Source organism: Mobula hypostoma, chromosome 31, assembly GCF_963921235.1.
Source record: "Mobula hypostoma chromosome 31, sMobHyp1.1, whole genome shotgun sequence".
Taxonomy (NCBI): domain Eukaryota; kingdom Metazoa; phylum Chordata; class Chondrichthyes; order Myliobatiformes; family Myliobatidae; genus Mobula; species Mobula hypostoma.
The window spans coordinates 1,973,173-1,993,308 of NC_086127.1; the positions used below are offsets into that span (position 1 = coordinate 1,973,173).

Here is a 20,136-nt window from a genome sequence, read left to right on the forward strand (position 1 = left end):
GCCAGGCGTCATGAAATGTGTGAAGGTCAATAACTAGAAAAATTTATCGGTAAAACGAAAGAGCTGTTGCTAGCTATGTCAGCTGCACCTGCCAGTTTACCACCCAGCCTTCCGAAAGAGGTGGCTGAAGAGGCTGTGTAAGCATTAGTGATGACATTTCAAGTATCTATAGGTTCTGGAATGGCTCCAGAAGACTAGATAATAGCACATGTCACAACACTCTATTCAAGAAGGGATAGAGGTCGAAGAAAGAAAACGAGAGGTCAGTTAGTCTGATTTCAGTAGTTGGAAAGACATTGGAGCCAATGATTAAGGTTGAAGTCGCAAGGGTACGTGGTGGCACGTGATAAAATATTCAGTTTTCAGCATTGTTTTCTCAATCGAAAATCTTGTCTGACAAATGAGTTAGAATTCTTTGAATAGATAGCAAGCAGGATACACAAAGAATGATCGGATATTCTGGTGTACTTAGAGTTTCAGAGGCCTTTGAGAAGGTGCCACACGTGAACATTCTTACCAAGGTAAGAGGCCATGGTGTTATGTATAAAGCTGTGGCTAAGATGCAGGAGGCAAAGAATTGGAATAAAGGTTGACTTTTCTGGTTAGCTGTCGGTGATTAGTGGTGCTCCATAGGGGTCTTTGTCAACATCGATTCTTTTTACGTTATATTTCGATGAGTTAAATCATGAAAAATGATAGCTTTTTGTAACGTTTGCAGACGATGTAAGATAGGTGGAGAGGCATATATTTTTACTGACGTAGTGAGGGTACAGAAAGACTTAAACAGAAGGTGAAAGTAGGCAAAGAAATGGCAGATGAATACAATGCCATGAAGTGTATAGTCATGCACTTCGGTAGAAGAAAGGTAAGATTTCACGACTTTCAAAATAGGCAGAAAATACACACACACAAAGAAAACCAAATTACCAAAACTGTATGAATGAATGACTGAATAAATCAATTAAAAAGATGAAGCTGAAAGGGTTCCTGTGCAGGATTCCTTCGGTGTTAGTCTTCAGCGCGCGTCTGTGGTGCGGAGGGGAAATGTGATATTAGCATTCATTTCAAGAGGACTAGAATATAAAAGCAAGGATGTAATTGTGACACTTGATAAAACATTGGCGAAGCCTCACTAGGAGTATTGTGAACATTATTGAACTGAATTGAATTGAATTGACTTACTTCCTTCACATACGTGAACAGAGAAAATTGTTACCTCGCGTCTCCATCTGTGTCCAATATTCAATTTGTAGTGATTTGTAATAAATTATATGAGGAACTTGACGGTCATTATCACATGGAAATACCGATGGCCTGGTGGAAGAAGCTGTCCCGGAGTCTGTTTGTCCTGGTTTTTATACAGCAGTATCGTTTCCCGGATGGTAGCAGCTGGAACAGCTTGTGGTTGTTGTGACTTGGGTCGCCGATGATCCTTCGGGTCCCTTTCATGCACCTGTCTCGGTAAATATCCTAAATAGTGAGGAGCTGACATTTACAGATGCTTTGAGCTATCCGCCCACTCTCTGCAGAGTCTTGCGATTGAAGGAAAGCACTGTTACTATGCCAGGCAGCGATGCAGCAGGTTAGGATGCTCTCAATTGTGTCCCTGTGGAAAGGGGCATATACCAAACTTGCTCAACCGGCGGGGTTGAACGAGGCGCTGTTGTGCTTTTATGACACACACAGACGGTACGTATAGACCGCGTGAGATCAACCATGACGTGCATACTGTTCACCATCACAACATCAGCTACATTGATATCTATAGAGTTTTGCCTCTCTCCATTTCTCCTGTAGTCCACAACAAGCTCCTATGTTTTTTTTTTCGACATTGAGTGAAAGCTTGTTTTAGTAACGCAACTCTGTAAGCTGCCTCGTTAATATTTTAGTTTAGAACAATCAATGTAGTATCGCCAGCAAATTTAGTTAGCAATTTGGGGCTGTTGGTGGCAACACAGTCATAAGCATACAGGGGTAAAGGAGGGGGCTTAGAACACCGCCCTGAGGGGTACCTGTGTTGAAAGTCTGAGGGGCAGAGGTGAGGGAGCCCACTCTTACCACATGCCGTCGATCTGACGGGAAGTCCAGGATCCAGCTACACAAGGCGGGATGAAGGCTGAGGTCTCTGAGTTTCTTGTGAAGCGTGGCGGGAATTATGGTGTTGAATGCTGAACGCTATAGCAAGAACAGAATTCTCACATAAGTATCGCTCTTCTCCGGATCTGTGAGGACGGTGTGAAGAGCTGTGGCTACTGCGTTACCTGTCGATCGGTTGTGTCTGTAGGCGAATTGTATTGAATTGAGTCCGTGGTAGCTGGTAGCAGGCAGCAGATGTAGTTCCAGACCATCCTATGAAAGCGTTTGCTTATTATTGAGGTGACTGTAAAAGGAGGCCAGCAGTTCAGACATGTTACCTCAGACTTTTTAGGTACAGAACGAATGGTGGATGCTTTGAAGCAGGAAGTCACCCTGCACGGCGAGAGGCAGAGTGTAAACATTTCTGCCGCGCACATCTTGAGTACCCGCCCTGGGATGCCGCCCGGTCCCGCAGCCTTGCGACTGTCCACTCTTGGAAACACCTGCGTACTTCAGCTTCAGAAATGACAAGGGTACAGGTACTTAGCCGGCTTTCTTCGGGTGTTCAGTGTTGGCGATATAGAAACGAGCATAAGAAAGTTTTAGATCATCTGGGAGAGATCATCTTGGCTTCGAAGTCTGCAGTGGTGCAGATCTTGTCATAAGGTACGCGTGTTGTTGGTGGGGAGTTGTGTCTGGATCTTGTCCCTATATTGTCGCTTCGTTGTATTGATGGCTTTGCACAGATCGTAGCTGTATTTCTCCAGATACTACTCTATTTTAAAGGATGCCTTAAAACTGTGGTTGTTTAAAAGGAATTCATAAAATGATTCCAGGATTGAATGGTTGAAATATAAGGAGCGTTTTGCCGCTGTGGCTCTATATTTACTTCAATTCAGAAGAATGAGGGATGATGTCATTGAAACTTACCAAATGCTGAGATGCCTTGCCAGAGTCGATGCAGAGAACGTTTCCTTTAATGGGTATGTCTGAGACCAGAAGCAGCAGCCTGAGAAAAAAGGAGCGTCCTTTTGGAACGGAGATGCTTATCGATTGCTGAATGTACATTGAATCCATGAAAACTACCTCATTACTTCTACTTCTCTGTTTTCGCTACTTGCAAATGCAGTAAATTATTTGTTGTAATTTGTTGTTTTTATAATTACGTCTTCCAATTTACTTCTGTTGCATAACAAACGAATTTTACGACGTTTGCCGGTGATATTACACTAGATTCTGAACAAAATAATTCAGCAGCTAATGCTGACATGAGGAAATTGGTTAAGGCCACAGCAATCTCTCATGTTGACTCTGCAAATGACCTGTGGTACATCCGTTCAGACCTTATTACTTATCCAACTTAACTGTCTCGGAGAGAGCCAACGTTACAAGTTGTACCTCAAAATGCTCAAGCATATCAATACGCTCGATCCACGAACTTCTCCTTGGTAATTACTGATGTAAATTGTCTATTAATGACTTCTGCCATATCGGTCACATCGAAACAAATGTCCCCTGCCTTATCCTTGGGTGGACTTTATCTTTTTATTATTATTTTACATTCTACATATTGACTTAAGTAATTCTCCTGGATGCAACTAATACTTTTCGCCTCATCGGAATATTTGCCCTAAAACGGTCACAGACTATATTACGGAAAACAGATAAACACTGCTGAGCATATGAAAAGTGCTCTGGGAAAACGCCGGTAGGAAAAGGATTGAGTCCGGATGGTGTGTACTCAAGATGCTCAAAGAGTGTCCTGATCAGCTGTGTCCAGTTCTTCATCGCATTTATTCTCAGTCTCAGCCTGGAAAGGGTTCCGACTGTGTAGAACAGATCATACGTTGTTTGAATACCCAAGAAAGACGACTCAAAGTCTGCAGAGACTAAGATCCAGTGGTCCTGACCTCACCCATCATAAAAACGATAGACAGGCTGGTCCTGACTCACTTCCTCCCGTTGGTGAAATGCAAATTGCCTACAGGGAGCACATTGGAATAGACCAAAGTCTACTCCCAGTTGGATAAGCAGAGAAGCACTGTGAGAATCATGTTTGTTTGTTTTTTTTTTAAATCGAGTGCTTTCAATACTGAGGGAAGAAGGTCTGTTAAGTACAGGTTGGTATTTCCATTGGAAAACCTGACTGGCAGACCAGAGCTTTTGCGGCTTCGGAGCTGTGTGAAAGATATGGTTAAAGGCAGCACTGGGACTCCAAAGGGCACTGTTTTGCCTCTCTTCCTTATTACCCTGTGTAGCGCTGTGTTTATAGAAAACAATGAGTCATGACATCTCGAGACATTTTCTGATGACTTAGTGTATAAAGGGAGGAGAGGAGTATGAGAACAGGGCACTGTTGGTGCACTTTGTCGAATGGTGCAGGCTGAAGCACGTGCAGCTCAACATCAATAAGGGACAGGAAATGGTGATGAACTTCTGGAAAAGCAGTCCTGCACTGTTCGCTGCTACTATTGCTAGTGGTACGTGGATATGGTGAACACCTACAGGTAGCTGGGAGTGCACTTGGACGTCAGACTTGAGTGGAGCACCAACATCGATGCTGTATACAAGAACGACGAACGTCGCCTCAACGTCCTGAGGAGATTGAGGTCCTTTGGATTAGGCAAGACCCTTTTTACCATGGTCTACCAGTCATTTGTGGCCATTAAAATCATCTATGCGGTTGTATGTGGGGCAATGGCATCAACAAGGCTGAAGACAAAAGGCTCATAAAACAATAGTAGAAAGGCTAACTGGATACCCTGGAAGTTCTAGTAGAAACAGACCGCCGGAAATCCTTGCAATTCTGGCCATTGTTTCCCATCCTTTGCATACCCCCTCAGCCGAACTCAGGAATAGTTTTAGTAACAGACTATGAGGTCATTATTAAACTAAGCCATTAGGCACTGCAATGAGCCAACCAAGGGGCCGAGGTAGCAGTGCTCCCGTCCTGTTAGACTGCTATTAATCTTTGTATGAGCTCTGTTTAGCTCTGTTTGCCACGCCCTGTGCAGTACTACCATCTTTTCTTATCTGGACGATGCGAATGTACAGCAATTACTGTTTATTTTACGGTAATTCATACACTACCATCTTAAAATTGTGAACTCACAAATCAATTAAATCTTGTAATCTTTGACTTGTAAATCCTGTACGCCTGATTTTCATTTTCAACTTATTTTTTTTTGTTCCTTATTACTTCTATTCTAATATTTTGCATATGTGTACATCTGTGCACTTGTCATGTTACTGTGACACTGTAATTTCCATTAGAATCAATAAATTAGCTATCTATCTACTAATCTATATATCTCTATGTCGGCTTCAGATCTTTCCTCAATATGCCTGTCTATCTGCTCTTTGTGCCATTAAAATTATGTCCGTACAGGCTGCCTACCGGGTCTCTCAAAAGCCAATTTCTCAGACCAAAATTCGCTGAAATCAAAGGATTCTCGAGCAGCACGACGGAAACAAGACAGCAGAAACGTTCCATATAGTAGATATTAACGTGAAGAAAGAGGAGCAGGTTCTTCTTGTATTGGCTACTGCATTGGTGACGGAAGAGTCACTGCAAAACGAATCTAACGAAAGAAGGTCGGTTGTTGTCCTTGCAGTAAACGGATTTGGACACATGGAAGAAACATTCTCTGCAAAACCTTGCATTTCCCCAGGCGCCTATCTTTTATTCTGCATACACCAAACAAGCTGCAAGTTGGAATGTGGAATTATCCACTGTAAGGACGGAGAGCAGAAAGGTCGAGTGTATAAGAAACATATATTACCAGGTTCTAAAGGCGAAATGAGTGTAAGGACACTTCATTTGAATGTCCGTAATATTCGTGACAATGTCAGTACACTTGTGGCGCAAATCAGTATAAAGGGTATGATTTAGAGGTCATTACAGAAACGTGGTTGCAAGATGGAGACGATTGAAAATTAAATACCCAACGACTTCAGGCAATACGGAAGGAGTGGCGGGGAGTTAAGAGAGGTCGGGTAGCTCTGTTAATAAATTTCAAGATTAGGGCGACAGTGAGAGACAATACAAGATGTAATGAGCAGAATGTTGAATCCATCTATATAGACATTGGAAATATTAAATGGAAAAAAAAACAATCCCTGGTTGAAAAGTTCCATAGGCTATAGTCTACGTACATTAAAGTGGCACAGACAATAAACAAATTAAATATCTGAGTTATGTAAGAATGGAACAGCAGTTATCGTGTGGAACTTTAACTTGAACATAGATTGGGCTAATCAAGTTGTTTGAGGCACTATTGACGAGTACATCGTAGAATACATACATTATAGTATTCTTGAACAGCATGCTAGGGTTGAAGGAGGACTACAAACGGATAAAGGAGAGTTGGTTAGGATAAACTGAGAACACAATGCATATTGTGGGACGGTTGAAGAGCAATGGAACACTTTCAAAGTGTTTTCAAAATATTCCAACTAAAGCAAGGACAGTGAGGGTGGGCAGTGTCTGCCATAGTTAACTAAGGAAATAAAGGAAGGAATGAAACTAAAAGCTCGTCAGTACAAAGTCGTCAAGAGTAGTGGGAAACTGGAAAATTGGGAAAAAATTAAAAAGCAACGAAGATCCACAAAGCGAACTATAAATGCAATTTGGCATTCTATAGGTACAGAATATAAAAGCAGGGATGCAATGTTGAGTCTACATAAGGCACTCTTGAGACGACACTTGGAGTATTGTGTGCAGTTTTGGCTCCTTATTTTAGAAAGGAGACCATGACATTGGAGAGGATCCAGAGAAGATTCACGAGAATTATTCCAGGAATGAAAGTGTTACCGTATGAGAAACGTCTGACAGCTCCTGGGCTGTACGCCCTGGAGTTCAGGAGAACGAGGGGGGAATCTCATAGAAACATTCCAAATGTTAAAAGGCCTGAACTGATTAGACATGACAAAGTTGTTTCCCATGGAAGGGGAGTCTCCGACAAGACAGCACAACAGCAGGATTGAAGGACGTCCGTTTAGAACAGCGATGAGGAGAAATTTCTTTAACCAGACAGTGGTAAATCTGTGGAATTTGTTGCCACGAGCAGCTGTGGAGACCAAGTCATTGGGTGTATTTAAGGCAGAGATGGAAAGGTTCTTGATTATCCAGGGAGTCAATGGGTATGGGATGAAGGCAGGGGAGTGGGGACAACAGGAAAAAGTGGATCAGCCCATTATTGAATGGGAGCATACTTGGTGGGTCGAATGGCCTACTTCTGCTCCTATATCTTTATGGTCTTATGATATTAATAAAGGACGGGAAGCTAGATTGTGAAAATAAACTAGCACAAAACATAGGAACGGATTGTATTTTTTTTATATAATCATGTAAATTGGACAAGCGTTGCCAAAGTGTTCTTAGGACGCTTGGAGCATGAGAAGAGAAAATTTATTTGGCGTTATGAGGACATGACCGACGCATTGAAATGACTATTTTATGTCGGTCTTCACAGTGCAGCACACGTCTAACATGCCGAAAAGAAATGACATGCATGGGATTGGAGGTAAGGACCTTGAATCCCATGTAATAGGTTAGATTTACCACAGTACATAATTATCTATTTAAATGTTTATTTTGCTTTTACATCATCTCAATGTGTACTTAAGAATGTATAAATAATTGTAGTTTTATACATATAAAAAACGGAAAAGGTTATATGTGTGAAAAAAGTACATGATAATTGTGAACTCCTTATCCAAATAAAAATAAAATTAAAAAAAAGGAAAAATAGCCATCACTAAAAAGATAATGCTGAGCAAACTTGTCGGCTTAAAGATAAACAAGACCGCTGGTTGTGATGGAATGCATCCCTGGCTACCGAAAGAGATGACTGAGGTTACAGTTGCAGATCTGTTGATAAATTAGCAAAATTGTCTGGACGCTGAGCCGGTCCCAGAGGATTTGAAGAAGGCAAATATCACGCCAATATTCAAAAATAAAATGTAGGCAAACGGCACGTAACGATAGGGCAGTTAGTTTAACAGATGCAGTCGGGGAAATACTTGTAGCGATCATCAAGGACGAAAAACGCAGCATGGATTCAGCACAGGGAGGTCCAGTTTGAAAAAAAAAACTTACTGCTGTTACTTGAGGATATAACGAGCGCAATCGATAGAGGGGAACAGGCCTGAAACGTCGACTGCGCCTCTTCCTATAGATGCTGCCTGGCCTGCTGCGTTCACCAGCAACTTTGATGTATGTAACTTTTATGTGTGTTGCTTGAATTTCCAGCATCTGCAGAATTCCTGTTGTTGTGAACATTACATATTTGGATTTTCAGAAGGCGTGCGATAAGGTGCAACAAAAAAGTCTTACCAAAAGGATAACTTTGCAGAGTTGGGGATGATGTACTGGCATGGACAGAACATCAGTTAACTAATAGAAAGCAGAGAGTTGGGAGACATGCGTGTTACTCCGTGTGCATTGTGCTGCAGGAAACTTGTCTTGTGTCCGCAATAGTTCAGTAACTATCTAGAAGAGGAGACCGAGTGCAGTGTATCTAATTTTGCTGATGACACGACAATGAACAGACAAACAAATTGTGCAGAGTATACCGGGAGTTTTCAGAGTGAAATAGATGGACTAGGCAATAAACTGGCAACTTAATACAATTCTGCTGAATGCGAGGTCATCCACTTCGGAAGGAAAATGGAAAATCGTATCATAATTTAAATGAGAAAATATTGCACCATTGCAAACATCTGGCATGCTTGTGCATGAATCGGAAAATGTTAGTTTGCAGGTGCAACAGGCTATCAAGGAAGCAAATGGAATGTTGTCCTTTATCGCTAGAGTGATTGAAATTAAGGGCAGGGGGTTTTGCCGCACCCGTACAGGCTACTGGCGAGGCCGCAGCTGGAGTACTGCTTGCAGTTCTGATCTCTTTAGTTGAGGAAAGATAGACTGGCTTTGGAGGCGGTGCCCAGGAGATTCACGAGGTTGATTCCGGAGATGGTGGGACTAAGAGGAGACATTGAGTTGCCTGGGACTGTACCAGCTGGAGTTCAGAAAGATGAGAGGAAATCTAATAGAAAGATGTAAAATTATGAAATGGATAGATAAGATAGACGCAGTAAAGTTCTTTCCACTGGTAGATGAGACTATAAGTAGAGTACATAGCCTGGAGATACTGAGGAGTATATTGAAGACGCAGATGAGGAGGAACTGCATTTTCCAGAAAGTAGTGATTCTGTGGAATTTTCTGCCCAATGAAGCAGAGAATACTACCTCATAAAAGATAGTTAAGACAAGCTTGGATGGATTGCTGCATCGTAGGAGAATTAAGGATTATGGGCAATGGCGGGTAGGTGGAGATGAATCCATGATCTGATCAGCCATGAAAGTATTAAATTGCCGAGCAGGCTCGAAGGGACTGATGGTTTACTCCTGCTCCTATTTCTTATGTTGGTTCGTACTTATTGACTGACATGTCGAAGAGGGTACAGTGTAAAGGGTACATGACTGAGCACACGGGCTGTGGTGTCAACGTCCACCTGTGCATAAGGTTGCTGAAGTCCTATTGGTGTATTGTGTTCTCTTCTGACCATTCAATTGTAGGATGGAAACGGTAAGTTGGAAAAGGTGGAAACCAGTTTCACATGTCTGTTATCAAGGTTGGCCGGCTTGAGATAGAAGGGAAGTTTGGATATCATGGGTTGGTTTCTGTGAAGCGAAAGTCGTTGAGGCCCGACTTTGCACATTTACTATAGAACCACTGGCGTCATACAAACCAACAAACAACAACAACAACAACAACAACAACCTTTTTCTTGCGTAGGGTAACCTACAGTACGTTTAAGGTCGGAGGAGAAATTTTAAAGAGGGAACAAGGACTGTGTGGAAGGGATGGATGGCTTGTAAACATTTTTACAAGGATAGAGTTGCGTGTATGAAATGTGTCACCAAAGGAAATAGCAGACATGAGTACAATTCTAAATTATACTCCGATAGGAACCTGACTATGTATGGTTTAGAAGGATATGGTCCAATGTCAGATAGACTGGATTTATCAGGTCAGCAACAAGGAGCATTGCAAAAGTGCTTCCTACGTGCTATAGGAGGGAGGACAAGTTGGCGGCGCGACGCAGCGCGCGGGGCCGTTCTGAAAGAATACTGTATGTTTAACTAGGGGGGCCGTGCACGATCCGGATTTGATAGAGACAGCCGTGAGAGTACGGAAGAACACCTGGAGTAACTTCTGAAATGCCTGCTTCGCTGCCGCTGCTACTGGGCGATCGAGAATCTCCGAAAACGAAGGCCCCAAATCCTTGGCTTAGCCTGTTACTTGTTGCCGGGGTCGGGGTCGAAGCGCTCGGCAGAGATGGTGCTCGGTGCTTGCTGTCGGAGAGGTGGTGGTAGGCTCGGAATTTTCGGATGGATTTGGAGTCGGACTGTGGACGGATGCTTCCAGCATGCTGTCGCGGCAAGTTGGTGGCCCTAGAGGTTTACCGTTTGCGTGATATGATGGGACTTTCGAAACACTTTGAGATTTTACCGTGCCATGGTCTGTTCTTATCAAGTTACGGTATTGCTTTGCACTGTTGCAACGATATGTTATAATTATGTGTTTTTTGTTAGTGTTTAAGTCGGTCTGTCATGTGTTTTCGTGATATAATTCTGGAGAAAAAAAAACATTGTATCAATACTTAATGCATGTATTACTAAATGACAACAAAAGAGGACTGCATGTCCTCATAATCTAATCTAAAGTAATCTAATATACAGCCATATGTACTTAATAATATGTGCACACAACATAAAAAAAATATTTTTAGTTTTGGTCAAGGTTACCTTCGCTTGTATTCTGCTGTGACCATTTCATAGATATAGCTACATGAGTTGCATTTTTGTCCTGTTTTTGATTTTTTTTCCCTTATTTAGTTACCTCTGTCATGCGGCTTGAGGGTGGGGTCTTGGGTCTCCCACGCCTCAAGATGGGAATCAGGTGCCTATGATTAACCCAGCCGAAACAAGGGACAGCTGGAAGACCCGGAGTCCTTGACCAAAGACCGGACCGTGAACCGGAAGGCGGAATTCACCGATCGGACCATGACAAAATAACTGTGAGAATATATGAAATTCAAGCTTCTTCGCGACTAGGTGTATATAGATAGTCTTCCGATGATGAATACAGTTCAGTTCAGTTCGTGGTATTGAGTTTACTAGTGGTGGAGAGAGAGAGAGCGAGATAATTGAGTCTTCAAGTGAGTTGACGCCGTCGGTCTTCCCGTTGTCCTCCTAAATCCTTTTGAAGACACCAACTGTGACCACAACAAAGGGGAACGTTCTTCTCTGGTGGAATTATTAACCCAGGCGAGGGTTGGACACACGAATAACACCCCACCATTCATTCCCTTTTCACACTGGGAGAGCCACTGATCGATCCGCCTGACCAATCCTCCAAAGCAAATTGTCCATTGGGCACAACAAAGCGCATTCAGTGTCCAAAACCATGTGTCTATCCGTTTATCATCTGACCTTCTATTTACCTTACCGTGCAGAATACTAGTTGTCCATCAAGCAGCACTAACTCCCTCCCCCCGTAAGAAGTGGGAAACTGCAAAAGCGTATACTATTTCTAACTTAACATCTGGATAAACAAGCAGGCATAATATTGTCAGAACCTTTCACATTTTGATTTTTAAGTCATATTCTTGTAATATCAGGCTCCAATTTAATAACCGTCTGTTCTTATCATTCCTCTTAGTTAGAAACACGAACGGATTGTGATCTGTATAAAGCACAAGTGGTCTCTGGGCAGGACAAACATAGACTTCAATATGTTGTAAAGCCAGAATAAGTGCCAGCAATTCTTTTTCAACAGCGGACTTTTTTTTTCTGGTACTCATTAAATTTCTTTGAGAACTAGGCTACAGGGTGTTTAATGTCTTCCACTCCCTTCTGTAACAGTACTGCCCCAGCAACTTCGTCAATAGCGCCTGTTGCTATAGAAAATGGCTTGGAAAAATCAGCTGCCTTGAGCAGAGGATGATAACAGGATGGTTTTCAGGCGTTCAAATGACTCATGGCAAAAATCACTCCATATAAATCTTTCACTTTTCCCTGGAAGTTTTGTTTGGTGGAGAGTGAACTCAGCAAAGTTTTTACAAAACTTACGTTAATACCCAACCATTCCCAAAATCCTTCTTAAAGCTTTCTTGCTGGTCGGAATAGGAACCTCAGCAATAGCTTGAAACTTGGCCTGTACAGGAGCCAGTTGGCCCTGGACTACTACATAGCCCAGATATGTAACTGTGGGATGGCCAAACTCACTATTAGCGAGGTTTACAGTAAGATTGCCCTTGAAAAGTCCGTCAAACAGTTTTTCTACCGCTACAATATGCTCTTCCCACGTGTCACTGCAGACCACTACATCATCAATATAAGCCCCTGACTTTTCTAAAACTCTAACCACAGAGTTGATCATTCTTTGCAATGTCCCTGGAGCATGTTTCATCCCGAAAGATAAAACACATTGCACTCATAGAGTGCAGATGGCGTCACAAATGTTGATATCTCTTCAGCCCTCTCTGTCAAACGAACACAGCAATATCTTTGTAACAATTCAATCTGGGTAAGGTATTCAGCCTTTCCAACTCAATCAATACAGTCATCCACCCTCGGGATAGGAGAAGCATCTGTCTTGGTTGTTGCATTGATTGTCCTGTAGTCAGTACAGACTCTCATTCTACCGTCCGGCTTAGGGACAAGACGCAGAGCGACGACCAGTCTGAGGTAGAGGGCCTAATGATACTGGCTGCCAGCATGTAGCCCATTTCTTTTTCAACCATTTTGCGTTCTCTAATTTCATTCTGTAAGGATGCTGTTTAATGGGCTGGGCTGAATTTATAACGCCGTCATGCATTGCACCGGTGACCGTCTTGGAATGTCAGGAATAAATCTTTATACTTGCTAATTAATTCTCTGTTCAGGCTCTAGATGACATAACTTATCAGTAAAGTCTTTCAAAATAGGGGAATCCTCAAGTTCTGTTGTTACAATATTCAGTTTGGTAAAATTATCTTGTACCTCATTATCAAATTCCTCAGCTCCATTTGTTTTCATAACAGTACATATTGGTACCGTCTCAGGATGATAATAGGGCTTCAGAATATTTACGTGTACCAGTTGGGTCGCCTTCCTTCTGTCGGGAGTTTCGATAACATAATTCAAAGAATCAATTTTCTTAATTATGGGTTATGGTTCATGGAATTTTGCTGGGAGTGAGTTGGTCACAAGAGGGAACAGCACCAGCACTTTATTTCCAACCTCTAACACATGCTCCCTCGCTCTCTTATTAAACCAATGTTTCATTTTAATTTGGGAGCTTTGTAGATTCTTCTTGGCAAGGTCAAATGATTTGAAAAGTCTTTCACGAAGTTTTGAAATATAATTTAGGACGCTGAAACAAACTTTCGGTTTAGACCATTGCTCCCTGAGCAAGGTCAGAGGTCCTTTGGGTCTATGCCCGAAAATGAGCTCAAACAGGCTGAACCCCAGGGACTATTGAATGGGGTCTCTGACGGCAAAGAGTAATAAGTGTATCCCTTCATCCCAGTCCCTGTCATTCTCATAACAGTACGTTTTAATTATGGTCTGTAAAGTGGAATAAAACCACTCCAAATCCCCTTGAGACTCCGGGTGGTAGACAGGTGACACAATTTGTTTAGCCCCCAGCTCAGAAAATATTTGCTGGAATATTATTGAAGTAAAGTTACTACCCTGGTCAGATTGAATTTCTTTAGGTAAACCTACCAGTGCGAAAAACTTGCTGAGTGCCTTTATCACAGTTTTGGCCTGGATGTTTCTGAGAGGCACAGCTTCTGGGAACCTAGATGCAGCACACATAATTGTTAACACGTATTGATGACCAGCTGCAATCTTTGGCAACGGGCCTACACAATCCACTATGACCCTAGAAAAAGGTTCACAAAAAGCAGGTATTGGCAGAAGTGGTGCTTTGGGATGGCCTACTTAGGTTTTCCCACCACCTGGCACTTAGGACACTCTCTGCAGTAATTGACAATATCGTTCCTCACGTTAGGCCAATAAAATTTCGTCATAATGCTGTGCACTGTCTTTTGTACTCCAAAGTGTGCCCGAAAAGTCATCTCGTGGGCCAGGTTTAAAATATAAGCCCTGTAAACCTTTGAACCACCATCTGGTGCACAATAACCGAATCCTCACTTGCAGGCGCTATGGCTGGTCTGCACTTCTACATCACCACCCCATCTTTAAGGTAATATCCCACTGTCTCTTTCTGAATCTGATCCTCAGAGAGAGCTGTCTCTTTTAAAGCCACAATTTGAGGACCTTTATTCTGTACCTCCACAAATTCCTTCCTCAATAAGGACAAGTATTTCCCTTCCTCCTTACTTTCCTCGGCCTAACTACCCTCTAAGTCCTATTGGTGTAGGAGCGGTAGGAAAGTCTCGGATAAATTAACATTATCATCAACAGCCTTTTTTGGACATGCTTCGGGTCACTGCGCATGTGGGCTACAACTGAACATCTATGGGTGGGTCCTCAGCAGCAGCAGGCTTATTTGTGAGCTGAACTGCTGGGTAAATATCTCCACCGGCAAGGTCATTACCGAGTAGGACATCAACATTGCCTATCCGTAGTTCAGATCTTACCCCTATTGTGACTGGTCTGGATACGAAGTCGCATTCCAAAATTATCTTATGCAAAGGCACGGCCCCAGTTCCCTTTCCAATGCCTTTGATAATATTTACTTCACTAGTCTCCGTCTCAGCACCAAATTCCAAAAACACTCTTTAATATCAGTGATGAAAAGCTCCAGTATCTCTCCAGATTCTCTGTGGAAATGGGGTTGACCCTTCCTTCACAGACACGAACCCATTTGAAATAAATCTGCCGAGTCCCTCTTGAACTCGGTCAGACCCCTCCTTCTTCAGCGGTGTTTTAACCGTCTGAACGGAGGCATTTAGGGTTTTCTCTTTTTTCTTTGCCTTTTTCCCTTTACATAGCAAAACAATTGGACGCCACATGACCAGGCTTCCCACTTGAAACTGGGAAATTCCACCCCCCACCCCGCGACTGCTTTCCTTCCTCCCTACTTTTGTCACTAGTCCACGGCTTACTTTCTGGTTTAGCCGGTGGCTTATCTCTATTACCCGTCTGGTAATTCCTATTCGGGGAAAAAAAAACTAACCTTATGAGTTAAGGCATACTCGTCTGTGAATGTAGCAGACTCTGACAGAGTCCCTGCCGCTTTCTCATCTAAGTGCGTCCTTATTTCAGCCGAGAAGCAGTTTTTAAACTTTTCAATAACATCAACTCTTTCAAGTTGTCAATATCCTCATCCGCCTCTTTTGAAGCACACCACCGATCATAGTACACACGTTGCTCATGGGTAAACTCCATATACGTTTGGTTCCAAGGCTTCTTCAAACCTCGAAACCTTTGTTTGTACGCCTCCGGAATTGGCTCATAAACCTTAAGCACATCATCTTTTACTGCATCATAATTGTTTGCGTCTTCAAGAGACAGGGCTGCATATGTTTGCTGAGCCTTCCCTTTAATCACACTCTGTAGTAGCACCGCCCACTGATCCCTCGGCCAACTCCGATTACGGGCCACTTTCTCCAAATTTAGGAAATACCTACCAATTTCTGCACACCAAATGGAAGCACTAACTTAATCTCTCGACTGACACTATACCCCTCACCACGGTTTACCACTTGATCGTCACGTTGCCATTTCTCCCTCTCGAACGCTCTCTGTTTGCCTGCCTCACCCCTCCGTTTCTTTGCTTCCTCAATCACTGATTTAAATCTCTCTAACTTCATCTGTTCCAGTTGTACCTGGACCTCCTCTTTCCCTACAGGAATCCTCTTTAACTCACCCTCATCAAATTCCTGTATAGATACACAGTATTCAGATATTTTTCTTTGAATTTCTACCTTCCTCATACCCTTCTTTGCCTTAGCTCTCAATTCTTTCGCAACGTCTCGCACATTATCCCTTTCAGCTTTCTGTAAATTCAAAGGGTCGGGCGGTCTCAAACATTTCCGAACACGCATTTGTGCTGTTTTTCCACACACCCAAATCAAAAGGGATTTTCCCCATCATATCTAACAGCCCCCCTAACAAATTTGGTCATATCACGGATGCAGGCCCCAATTTTGATAGGGACCCGGGACGGGTCAAAGAACCAGCAGAGACGGAAAACACTTAGGAGTCCGGCATTGCTATTAACTAATGGAATGTACGCAAAACAGCAATATAAATGCAGATATATGAAACAGATTAGCAATGATTATATCTAAGTAAGTGTGAAAATATATGAAAATCAAGCTTCTTCGAGTCAGTGGGTAAACAGATATTCTTACGATGATCTGGAAAGTTCAGTTCAGTTCGTGGTATTGAGTTGAATTGTGGTGGAGAGACAGAGAGAGAGGGAGAGATTTGAGTCTTCAAGTGACTGACGCCGTCGATCTTTCCGTTGTCCTTCGAAATCCTTTGGAAGTCACGAACTGTGACCACAACAAGCAGGACCTTTCTTCTGTGGTGGAATTATCAACCCAGACTAGAGTTTAAATGCAAACAAGTCCCCAACGGTCACTCCTTTTTTACGCAGCGACAATCACAGATCGATCCGCCTAATCAATCCTCCAAACACACTTTTTCTATGGGCACAACAAAGCTCAGTCAGTGTCCAAAACCATGTGTTTGCCCGTTTATCATCATACCTTCTATTTATATCAACATGCCGAATACTAGCTGTCCATCAAACAGCTCCTCCCCTCTCTCTCTGTAAGAATACAGAAGCTGAAACCAGTGTCCTTGTAAAAATGTAAACATGCTGCAGAAAACCCATAACATCATCCAAAGCTATCTTCGTCAATCTCTAAAAAAAATGTCATTGTTAAAAAACTCTCTCTCTCTCTCTCTCTCTCTCTCTCTCTTTTCAAAAGCACAGTCTTTAGGAGTAATTGGTCTCGTCACAAAAGGAAGCAGAACATGTTTTTGAGGATACGCCTCATTGCGACAGAGATTCAGGATTGTTCCTTAGTGGAGAGTTTATATTTTGACGCAAACGGTTGGGTTTCCTCACCGACGCTGAAGTTAAGAGCCCGTGATTTGGACGACATAAACGGTTACAGTTGAGGTGTGAGTGGTGGAATAGGAGAGACGGGTGTGGAGTCGTTGATGTTCGGTGAGGTAAATGTGCAAAGAAGATACGATCAGTGTGAACTTCTTGTAAGTTGATGCTTGATGCTTCAAATCAACTCACTTTACTGGTTGCCCAGGGGTGTCTTCTGCCTACCCTTATCATAACCTCCAAAGCTGGTTCACGACAAATACAATTCGGTGTGTACAAATACTGATCGATAACTCTTCAATATCCCTTTCTAAGTTTAGTATACACTGTTGCAGTTTGAAACTATGTAAAGCAATAACGATACTGAAACGCGTTAGAGACTCTTGAGGATTTTATATGATATAGGTTTTCAGTATATCAGTACCGCAAGCCCGATAGTTCCTGCTGCCGGTAATCGAAACTGTTTGCTCCAGATGTTACTCTCCTGCCATATTTAAAACGTTCTCTGCAGGTTTCGCAAAATGGCGACAGAGTGTAACACTGAAATAAAAGAACAACGTCCCAGCGGAAATGAATCTGACAGAAAAAAACTACAAAATATAAAAAGTGAAGAACATACTGCAGACAAGGCGGAAGCAAGACCTGTCGAAGATAGGCACAACGCTGGGAAAGAAAATGAAACGAACGTTAGAGAAAAATCTAGCAAAGATCCTGCAGTAAGCGTACAGGAGGTTGATCTCGGCGCATCGGAGGATAGAAGAAAGATAGAGGGTGAGTTTGTTTTCATCCTGTACTAGCCGTGTTTCTCTTTCGATTGTAAACTAACTTGGCGTTAAGTTTTGAGAATAGAAGTAATTAACTGCTGGGGAAAAAAAAACTCTGCATGTCTGGAGGAAAAAGGTGGCGCCGTGTTCAGGCAGAGTTTCACAAGAGGTAGTACACGACGGAGATAGTGTGGAATGGTTGATTTTAGGTAGAACAAATGTCCAGGAAGGAGACTTGATTAGTGAAGAAGTCTTGTAAATTGCCAGTTGATGCTCAATGCCAAATTTTTCGACACATTGCCTCACTGTGTAACTTTAAGTTCCAGGAATAAATAATACAAACTACAGTATCCTCTTTTCTCTCTGTCCCATCATTAGAATCAACTGCTGGCTCACGACGAATAAAATTTAGTAGAACATAAACGATAGTTGATAATTTTTCAGCATCTTTCCTCAAATTAATTAGATGCCATTGGAGTTTGAAACGATGTAAGGATTTAACGGTGCTAAAACCCGTTTGAGACTCGGTCCCAGAAAATGCAAGGGTATTAAACATAAGAAAACTGAGTATATATATATATATATATATATAAAGTTTTACTTCACTTGAATTGATTCGCTCAAGTATTCGGATCAATAAAATGCTGGAAACGCTCATCCTTTCGATTTGACCATCCTAGTCAAAAACAGATCATCTGAACTAATGTTCTCTGACTTCCGTGGTTGCTTCCAAAAACATTTTCTTTGTTTTAGCCAAATTTCACCTTGTCCGCTTCTTCACTTTTTCTTTTTATTTCATTTCCAATACGGATTTCTCTGACTGTAAGGGTAATCCATTTCACAATTGGAATGTGCTTCATGATGTTCCCTATGAAGATATTTCACTATAACAGTATATCCCACCGATGGTATAGCTTCAAAATTTTACCAGTGTATATGTGTGTGTATGTGTGTGTGTGTGTGTGTGTGTGTGTGTGTGTGTGTGACAGTGTATGTACACACACACACACACACACACACACGCACAGACACACAGATATATATGCATACATATATTTCGTTGCAATCAACGTTGTACAACATCTCTAGTTAAGAAAAAAATCCAATACAGTAACCTCTAACAGCCCCGGTCCGGTCCAGTCAAAGTATTGCAGTTACTGACAGCTGTACATCTTCTCCATGAAGGGTCTGGTTGGGACATGGCAGAATCTCCTACAATGTCTGATGGCCATGACAAAGACGGCAAACGCGACATAAACGGGAGGACCAAATCTAACAGTGACAATTTCGGCCAAGGCGATGGGAGGAGATCCGACAATTTCTGCAGCCCCTCTTCTGGAAAGGTGGTCAGCAGAATCGATATGAAGGATGAAGGTCGAACACTAAAGACAGATGCATCTTGTGAGAATACACCCACAATTGGTGAGTGCTCTGCCACCCACAAAATGCTGGAGAGCTCAGCAGGCCTGGTAGCGCCTACGCAAAAGAGTACAGTAAGCATTTCGGCCGAGACCGTTTTTCTGGACTCTCAACCTGATGAAGGTTCTCGGCCCGAAACGTCAACTGTTTCCTCTTTCCCATAGATGCTACCTGTCCTGCTGAGCTCTTCCAGCATTTTATGTGCGTTGCTTGGAATTACAGCATGTGTAGATTGTCTCTTCATTGTGGCTGGTGAGTGCGCTGTGCTCTCTCTCTCTCTCTCTCTATCTATCTATCTATCTATATATATATATATATATATATATGTGTGTGTGCGTGTGTGTGTGTGTGTGTGTGTGTGTGTGTGTGTGTGTAAAGAGCTTGAATAGTAGTGTAGAGGATTCTACTTAGCACGTTATTTTGCATTTCTCTGCAAATTGCCTGTTAACTGGTAATTGGTCAGACATAGCAGTTGTGTTTTTTTTTACAGGAAAGTCATCAGTGAAATGGTGCCAAAACATCTGGATCCCTGATGCCTTCGAAATCTCATTGATAGTGAGAACAATTGCTGTATCTTTGGGGATTATCTACCGGTTCAGAGGAAGATGTTTTCGGCCAGGTTATGAACGAGGTAAAGGTGAAAATGACACCCCTTCTGGACAAGAGTTCAGACGACCCGACATAACGGATACTGGACGACGGCAAACATATCTGGGCAGATTTGCTTCGAGTAGATCTGCACGTGGTGAGCCAGTTGCACTCTGCACAAATTATACCAATCATTTCTC

General features: G+C 42.4%; 1 protein-coding gene across 4 annotated transcripts in view; it reads left to right on the forward strand.

Annotated features, from left to right (window-relative positions):
* LOC134339975 (uncharacterized) overlaps positions 1 to 20,136 on the forward strand; it is a 90,594-nt gene that overhangs the window by 59,314 nt on the left and 11,144 nt on the right. For 2 of the 4 annotated variants that reach the window (XM_063036807.1, XM_063036806.1), the window contains 3 exons: positions 17,677 to 17,936; positions 19,115 to 19,351; positions 19,839 to 20,093. In XM_063036807.1, coding sequence (XP_062892877.1) covers positions 17,687 to 17,936; positions 19,115 to 19,351; positions 19,839 to 20,093 — 742 coding nt within the window. In that variant the 5' untranslated portion in view covers positions 17,677 to 17,686. The remainder of the gene's footprint in view (positions 1 to 17,676; positions 17,937 to 19,114; positions 19,352 to 19,838; positions 20,094 to 20,136) is intronic. The other 2 variants (XM_063036808.1, XM_063036809.1) reach the window with 2 other exon arrangements.